We start from the raw sequence: 9,517 nt of genomic DNA on the forward strand, positions 1-9,517 counted from the left end.
CTTACCTCGTAGGTGTCAACTGCACCCCTCATGCTACCTACCATTTTAGCGGCCCCCTCTTTCGAAGCCGAGGTGTATGGGTGCATCCTTGGTAAAGTAGCGGTGCCAGTTCGTACGCCCTACGGCCTCAAATGCGAGTGATCAATGATATCAACGTGTATTTATGCATTTCATAGTCATGTATGCAGTCTACGTGATGGATACATATCAGAGCATGTCAATATGATGAAAACATTTTCGAGGAAGTACCACTTACCTTCTCAAGCTTATCGAGCTACCTCGATATCTGTGCATGTCTCGAAATTCGTGCATCGCCTTGATTTGCGTGCCAACCTCAAAAATTGCACGAGTCATTTCAACTTCAGCCTCAAAGTATCCTAATCACCAAAATTATTTAAATAAATGTTAAAACCTATTTTTCCATAATTTCTGGCATTTTCTATAATTTTCTCTCTATTTCTCCCTATTTTTTCTCAATAAATCCAGATTAAATATTTCTAAAATATTTTCTCAAATATTTCACTACGACAATTCATAAAATAATATTTTAGAATTTTTAAAATTTTCTAGAGAATTTTACTCACCTTGACTTAGCATCTTTGGTTTCCTCGATATACGTGCCACATTCCCGAAAAGCGTGCCCGAACCATTCTCTTGCGCAAAATTTCCGAAAACTTAGTGATTATTAAAATCCTAATTTTTGAGATTTTGTTCTAGGATTTTTTGACATTTATTTTTCTTTTTTTTTTTTCTTTTTCTTTCTCTTCTTCCTTTCTCCCCCTTCTTCTTCCTCGCGCGCCTACAACTCTCCCCTGCCTCATCTCCTTCCCGCGGCCAGCGCCGCTGCCAGCGCCTTCACGCGCCTCCACCGTCGGCCACCTCGGCCTCCCGATCGCCTTCGCGCCGGCCACCATCGCGGCCTCCTCCCTCGCGGCTGTTGCCGCGCTCGCACCTGCTGGCTGCGCATCGGCCATGGCCGATCGAACCAGCCACTGCCGAGGCTTTCGGCCTCCCACGCCGTCGCACCAGCCTCGCCAACCGTCGCCCATGCCCCTGTCGGCCTTTGACATAGCCGCTGCTGGCCAAGCACGGCCGCGGCCGTGGCCCCCTGCTCGCGGATTTTCCATGGCTGGCTTCGGCCCAGCTCTCACGAGCTACTCTCTCTCTCTCTCTCCCGATCTCCCACTTGTTTGCTGCCCTCAATCGGCCAACTTCTTTGCCTATTTATAGGCAGCCATGGACGAATGTAGATATATATATATATATATATGTGTGTGTAAATTGTATATCACACACAGGCTCAATCTTATCATGATCTTATTGCCATTTTCCTCATATCTTGCTGACATTTTCTCCAATCTCACGCAAATCTCGGATGCTAAATCTTGCAGTATGATCAAGCTTCACAGAAACTCTCATTCACGCCCACATGTGCACGGACGAGTATATATATATATATATCTATATATTTTGCACTTCACATTTAATTGCTAAATCTCTCAAAATCGGCTGCCATATCCCTTAAATCCAGCTGTAATTCTCTTCCTCAATCCTTGCTACTATAATCTCCCTATTTTACGGCCGAAATCTCGACCATTAAAACTTCACAAAAGCTGGCCACTGCTCATTCACGCCCACACGCGCACACGCATATTTGTATATATATATTATATATTATATATTACATTTAATATATAAAAAAATTATGCATTAACCCCAAATTTTATCTTAAATTCATTAGAATAATTATCTAATTACAATAATATCCTCAAACACTGAATTAATTGACATTACGATACCGAAAATACAAAATTAATAACTTGAAGCCTAGTTAAAAAGGATGATTTCGCCCCAGTGTCCTTATCGAGCTGTCGTTTTGTCCTGAAACCACTGAAGGGTTGCTCATTACGCAAAACTGGAGCCCCCCTTAGAATTCCGTTGATTTTTCGAGAGCCTCCTACAATGATTCGGTTTTTCATCCTAAATGGCAGCTGTATTTTTGCTATACCGAAAACCGTTCCCGATCCGATTTCTTTTGCCACTATAAATCCTAACTTGGAACGCCTATCGAGACCATATCATTTTCCTTAGATAATTTCACTCCAAGGCATTCCCTGCAGTTGATTCGGTACTTATAACTGCTATCAAACCAATTTTTCGATATTCTAAACTTATCGAAATTACGTGGCAACCTCATACAAACATGGGGTATTACACACGTAACAATTCCCTTCCCTTTAAAAAGCAGCCTTGTCCTCAAGGCAATATTCAGGAAATTGCTGCTTCATGGTTACCAGATCTTCCCAAGTAGCTTCAGCCGGTGATAATCCTTGCCAATGAATGAGAACCTCATCCTTCTTCTTAGGCACCCGATGATCCAGAACTGCTTGTGGCTTAGGAACAAGCATTTCATCTTTAGTGCGTACAATTGGGAGCATGCTTTGTACATGAAGGTTTTCACTAATCTTTTTCTTCAGCAATGATACATGAAAGATGGGATGGATACGCGAACCCTTGGGCAGGTCCAATTTATATGCCACAACCCCTATCTTCTTAGCAATCTGGAACGGCCCATAATACTTAGGAGAAAGCTTAACTCTTTCCAGGTCATCCCACCCTCTTCTTGTTTCAACAATTGATACCATAACTGAGCATCTCCCTCCAAGTGAAAAGATGTAAGTGGCACACGAATCTTTTTTCGGGGTTTGATGGAATTGAAAGAATTGTTCCACCCGACATATCCAACTCATTGTATCTCCTTCACCATTGAAGCGAGGAAATTCGAGTTTGACGAATTTTGAAGCATATAAATGTGGTGTTCCCGTCTGGCGGGACCCTAGAGGGTTGCTAGGTCGTCCACCATGGGTCTGAAGTGGAGCCACTGAATTCTCTCCGTCCTCGCATTCCATATTCGTTGGTGGTATGGTGGTTTGTGAATTCAACTTGCTAATGATTTCAGCAAGTTGCGCCATAATTTGTTGTTGATCAGCGGTAAGAAAGCCTACCTCGTTCTCCAAACTCTCCACTCTTTGATCCATGCCCTTGCTCTGATACCACAATGGTACGTACTGGGAAGTACCCTGCTTTTGTTTCTTGGGACCTATTGTAACAAGGATAGAAAGAACAATAATTTGGGTTGACTGAGGAACCCTGGCCTCTAATTTAACACAAGTGTCTGGGAATAAATCATCCTCCCTATTATTCATCACTAGCCAACTTATATAGTCAGCGGCCTCAATAGTTACAACCATAAAATCAGGGAAAGAAGTTATATCCACTACTTCCCTTAAAACCAGGTCAAACTCAACTACTAACAACTATCACTAAAACTAGGATTACTTACAGGAAGGATAACAACTTAAGCAGGATATTATTTGAAAGGAAATAACTAAAGCAATAAAATAGTCAAATAACTAAAGCAATAAAAATAGTCACGTAACATCTGTTCATCTCCTTCTCTCTCTCTTTCTGGGTCTTTTCTCTCTCTCTCTCTCTCTAGGTCTTCTTTCGTTCCAACCACTGTCGTTCTCCGTTTGCCGTCGTTCTCATCTATTCAGCGACTAGAAGCTTTAATAATTTTGCTTCTAATTTTTAAAATATAAAACTAACACACATATAAATATATAATATATTTATTAAAAATATATATTTGTATATAACTTTAAGTTAAATATACATATTTTTTAAATAAAAATATAAACTAAATATGGTTTTGTATAATTTTACATAGAATTTTTAATTTTTATAAAATATGATATTATAATTTTATATAATTTTACATACAATTTTTTACTCTTATAAAATATGATATTATGATTTTGTATAATTTTATATATAATTTTTAATTTTTTAATTCTAGCAATATAAATATACATAATTATTTATACATAAGATAAAAAACTACAAAATTATTTTTTAAAAATAGCAATTTAAACTATGCTCTCAAAAGTTTCAACATGTTAGAAGCCAAAATTTTTAAAAATTACCAAATGTGTTTAATTTGATCTAGATAATTTTATATAAAATATTTTTAATTTATAGTTATATTTAAAAAATATATTTGTGTATATATATATAAATATTTTATGTAATATGTATAGTTTGTGTATATTTATATTTTGTATCTTTTTCTGGAATGGCAGGGAACAACGGTGAATGGGAACGACCATGAGCGAGAATGAGAAAGAGAGAGAGTACGCCAGTGCGAGATTGATTGCCGGTTAGTACTACCGGCAAGTCATGCATTGTGCGATGGAGGTTTGGATAGCCATGGGTGAGTGAGAGAGAGAGAGAGAGAAATAAGGTTTGGATTGAGCGAGTATTCAAACCTTTTTGATGGAGAGAGAGACGAGATCTCTAATGAAGATGGGCGGTATGGAGAGAGAGAGAGTGAAGGAGAGTGAGAGTCTAGTAGAGAGTGAGAGTTGTCATTTGGGCTGAAAAGTAAAGAGTGAATTTGTAATTTAAACCGAAAATTGTCGACAAAGTGGGACGTCTAGCATTGTCAAAGTTTTTAATCTTGATTGTGCATTCCAGCTAACAGATTTGACACTCCTTCAGTTTAAAGCCTGCTTCTTAAAATACTCAGTGATTATTTTAACAGCCGGGGGATAATTTACAAAATAGTATAACAAGTGAGTAAAGGTGTTAAAAAGAACGTCCACTCTATGCTTCTAAATTCACGTCATAAATGCAACCAAATGCATTCTATTATTTTATTGTTGGACACTGAAAACATGGACGCTTGTGTTTATCGGATTCTTTTGTTTCCATCACTTAAATATATAATCCCTCCATTGTACGTTTAATATATAATAAAGTTTAAAACTATATTATTAAATGAAAATAATAAAAATATATTTAACAGTCCTAATTAATTAACTCCTTGTTTTTTAAGTGTCTTCTGGGTGGGATGAAGATAATTGAGTTAATAAAAATATTGAAGCAATTTTTTAACTTTATTACAAGCGTGAATGGGAGAGAAGTGAGTGGGTATAACTCATCTCAAACTCTGAGTAGGAATTCCACAACTTTAAAAGTGGATTACAAATACATAAAACAAAAAACAAAAAAAACCCACAAATATTTGAGCAGAATAAAATTAAATTTGAACAAAAACAATTAATTGGGTGGGCACTAAAATCACGATCCTTTCGTATGCTCACATCAATGTTCGTATTTACCTTTTGTAGATAATTGCAATATTTGAGCAGAATAAAAAGAGTATTTTAAGATTTTCACTGCTTTAATTTGACCCAGAGAAATGAGTATGTATGTATGTATGAAGGAAAGAAATAGAAAAGGAATTGATGATAACATGTGGGTGATAATTATAGAGAAAAGCGGTGAAGATAAGTGGTGATGGACAGCATAAAACATGTTGGTTCATTTACAGAGCAGGCAAAGAGTGTTGTTATGGAGTCCCCTAATCTTTTGGTTCCCATGTTACGTTACTGCTGCTGCCGCTGCTGTTTCTTTCATTCATGTGGTCATGGAGCTGGGGAGTACATTGATTCTGCGAAATGAAAGCCCAGTCTGGTGACTGACTCGCTCAACGTGTCGACGCCTCTTATGGAAAGAGGGCTACCTACCCGTCCCCCTTCAATAATGCAAACGCCCACGAACACGTTTTTTCTTTTTCTTTTTCCATCTATCTACAACTTGATTGCCATGCCGAGCTACGTCCACGTGTCGATCGACGGGTGCCTACCAGCTCCACCGCCATCACGTAATCTTAGGATCTAATAATTTGTTCGAACAAGGAGGGCTTAATTTTGGTTTTATTTTTTAAGTAAATTGTAAAGTAGTATTTTTATTAATTTAATGGGGGCAGGGGATAACAGAGCCCTCTCTGTTACGTAAATTTACAGAGACAACTGCAGCGGAAAGATGGGGGCACTGAGCCAAACCTTAGCTCTAAGGCCATACCCAATTCCTTGGGGTTGAAGAAAATAAAACTATATGTTTTTAATAATAATAATAATAATAATAATAATAATAATAATAATAATGAAAGGGTCCTGCTGAAAATTTTTGGTGTCACTCTCCTCCTTGGTATCATTTGGCTTCTTTTTAGTAATCTATCATTTGGCTTCTTTTCATCATCCTATGTATCATAATTTTTAAAAACTCAAAACTGTATCTCTAATTCTTGTATTACCCTATAGAACTATAGCACCCACAAGAACAGGGAGAGCTTTTAAAGGCCATGCGGTCTCAAAGATTGAGATTTGCTTTAGTTAAATGTTGGTTTGAAAAAGTTTTACAAAACTTTTATCCATAATAAGTGACAAGCATATAACTTGTCCCCTTAAGATTTAGATTTACTTTGATTATACGTCGACGAGGAAAAGTTTTATTAGACTTTTATATATAAAATGTGACAAAAATGCGATAATAAAAAATAACAAAAATTTTATTAATTTAACTCTTGTTAATATATTATTCCATATTATTTCGTGTACGAAATATGTTTCGTATAACATGGTTTAATATATAAAAAAATTCACGATAGATACTTAATTGTAGTTTAGCCTGATTTCCTTCAAACTCTACCGCACAATGAGATCACATATCCTTAATAAAAGAAGTCCCAATATGACATGTAAATCGCAGGAATGAAACAGCTTTCGGCTCTGTGCATATTCTTATCTAGGCTTCAGCTTTCTTTTCTCTTTTATCACATAGTACTAGTTGAATCTCATATTACTGCTTCGATCGAACAGTACCCTCATCAGTTACTACTGATCGAAGAGTGATATATCAAACCGTATATAGATGAAACCAGATATGGGATGGTCATGGGGAATAGCTCTGGCAGTGGCAGTGCTTGCACTTGCTTACCTCCTGCAAGCAGTAGCCTGGCTCAGGCGGAACAAGAAGAACAACAGATTGCCTCCAGGTCCAAAACCTCTCCCAATTCTGGGCCATTTTCACTTGTTGGGGAAGCTTCCACACCAGGATCTGCACCGGCTGGCCAAGAAACACGGCCCCATCATGTACCTGCGCTTCGGCTTCGTCCCCAACATCGTCGTCTCGTCTCCAGAAGCCGCCGAGCAGTTCCTCAAGACCCACGACATTGTCTTCGCCGGCAGGCCGCCTCACGAGGCAGCCAAGTACATATTTTACGAGCAAAGGAGTATGTCCTTCGCCCAATACGGCCCCTTTTGGAAAGAAGTGCGAAAGCTTTGCACCTTGCAGTTGTTCAGTGCCCACAAGATCGCGTCTTTTAAAGCCGTGAGGAAGGAGGAACTTGACATTTTGATTGACAAAATCAAGCAGGCAGCTCAGGATCGCATTACAGTCGATCTGAGCGCTAGCCTCTCATCCATGAGTGCGGATATGAGCTGTCAGATGGTGTTCGGGAAGAAGTATGCGGAGGAGGAGTTCGACGAGAAGGGGTTCAAAGCTGTGATTCAAGAGGCATTGAGGTTGGTAGCTCTTCCAAACATTGGTGATTACTATCCCTACATTGGGAAGCTTGATCTGCAAGGGCTAAATCGGCGGATGAAGGATGTAAGCAAGGTGTTTGATCGATTCTTTGAGAAGATCATCGACGAACATGTTCAAGCTGGGAGCCAAGGGCAAAACAAGGACTTTGTTGACATGTTGTTAGCCTTCATGGAATCTGATCAAGCCGATTTCCGTATTGATCGTTGCCATGTTAAAGCTGTTATGTTGGTAAATTTAACTCACTAGATCTTATTTTTCTCAAGAGATTTCAATTATGGTATTTTATTATTGTTTTCTTTTTAATTTTTATGGGTTTCTACCATTTATTGAATTAAAGTTGCTAGATTATTTAGTTTGGTCTAGCATATTAAAAAGGGAGCTTAAATCCACTTACGTGGGATGGCACGCTTTTAAAGTAACATTTGTTAAAATGATTAAAATAAAATTATATTAAAATAAAGTTAGAATATTTTCTGAACTAAAATATGAAATTGTTAAGATAAGACTAAGAAGAATTTTAAAATTTTTATCAAACTGTTTGTTAATTTTTTTGTAATGCACTAAAGAATATATGCCTTATTTTTTTTTATCTGTAAGATTTGAGATATACTTAACTTGAAAGGGGGAAAGATAAGCATATTTGAAAATAACAAAAGTTTAACAAATATATTGGAAAGAACAAAAATTTAAAACGTATTTTATATATTATTTTTTTATCTTAATTAACAAATATTACTTAAGTGTATAGGTTTATAGGCTTTTTATGTAGCTTTATTTTTATAATTTAAACTTGTAACCTTTAATTAGTTATAAAAGAGTAATCTTATTACCTAATCTGCCTATTAACTTGGTAAAATTCCAACAAAGCTTAACCGAAAGCTTCAAATGCAGGCAACATATCGCTTTCAAATTTACATTATTATACATGAGAGATTTGCAGGATATGCTTGCTGCCTCCATCGACACTTCCGCAACCGCAATTGATTGGACCCTGTCTGAGCTTCTGAGGCATCCACGAGTGATGAACAAAGTCCAAGATGAGCTTCAACAAGTGGTAGGCATGGAGGGGATGGTGGAAGAAACTGACTTAGACAAGCTGGAGTACTTGGAAATGGTGGTGAAGGAAGCCTTTAGGTTGCATCCGGTGGCACCGTTGTTGCTCCCCCATGAAGCTACCCAAGATTGCATCGTGAATGGCTACCATATACCGCGAAAAGCTCGACTTACCATCAACGCATGGGCCATTAGCAGAGACCCAAATGTGTGGACTGATCCGGAGAAGTTTGTCCCGGAGAGATTTGAAGGGAGCACGATCGATCTGCGGGGCCGTGATTTCCAGTTGATTCCGTTTGGAGCCGGCCGGAGAGGCTGCCCGGGGCTGCAATTGGGCCTACTGATGGTGAAGCTGGTGGTAGCGCAGTTGATACATTGCTTCAAGTGGGAGCTGCCAGATGATATGTTGCCTACGGATTTGGACATGAGTGAGGAGTTTGGTCTGGTTACTACTAGAACTAAGCATCTGCTGGCTATTCCCGCTTATCGCCTTTCCAAATAATTAATGGACATGAGTGAGGAGTTTGGTCTGGTTTATTTGTCAGCTACTTTCCGAGTTTTAATGTTATTATGTTTTCATTTCTGCATTCAAACCTACAATAATGAGATCCCATGTTAAATAGAGAAATAAAGAAAGCAATTTTCTTCTATTTTGCAGCTTGACAAATGGGCAATTGATGCGATATTTTGAGATATCTCTATCTATTAATTGCAATTTCAAAAATCTCTTCTTCGACTTCTTGAATTGTAACATATATAAATATGTATATATATATATATATATAAGACGTAAACATTCTAAGTGAACGAGGACACAAGTCCTCGATATTCTAACTTGGCCTAGACCTAGTATCCTACAAATAGGAACTCAAAACATAAATCCCCCAATACAAGACCAAGCCCTTAACATCCCTTGCATGTTTGAAATAATAAGTCGCTAATGTTCTTGTGAGCCCTAAATAATGTTTCGTGAACATAAAGAAACATGTTCTTAATATTCTAGCTTGACCTA

The 9,517-nt window shown here is 37.8% G+C and overlaps 1 protein-coding gene across 1 annotated transcript; it reads left to right on the forward strand.

Moving 5' to 3' along the window:
- Nucleotides 1-6,587: 6,587 nt before the first annotated feature.
- LOC127803928 (cytochrome P450 71AU50-like) lies at nt 6,588-9,171 on the forward strand. Its single transcript, XM_052340577.1, has 2 exons — nt 6,588-7,680; nt 8,393-9,171. The coding sequence occupies exons 1-2, from the start codon at nt 6,778-6,780 to the stop codon at nt 9,005-9,007; spliced, it is 1,518 nt and encodes a 505-aa protein (XP_052196537.1). The 5' UTR covers nt 6,588-6,777; the 3' UTR covers nt 9,008-9,171.
- The last annotated feature ends 346 nt before the right edge of the window (nt 9,172-9,517 follow it).

This window comes from Diospyros lotus, chromosome 6, assembly GCF_014633365.1.
Source record: "Diospyros lotus cultivar Yz01 chromosome 6, ASM1463336v1, whole genome shotgun sequence".
NCBI lineage: Eukaryota > Viridiplantae > Streptophyta > Magnoliopsida > Ericales > Ebenaceae > Diospyros > Diospyros lotus.

Coding starts and splice junctions, on each gene's coding strand:
- LOC127803928 (XM_052340577.1), top strand. CDS start 6,778: ATGAAACCAGATATGGGATGGTCATGGGGAATAGCTCTGGCAGTGGCA. Junction 7,681..8,392: donor ATGTTAAAGCTGTTATGTTG/GTAAATTTAACT, acceptor AGAGATTTGCAG/GATATGCTTGCTGCCTCCAT.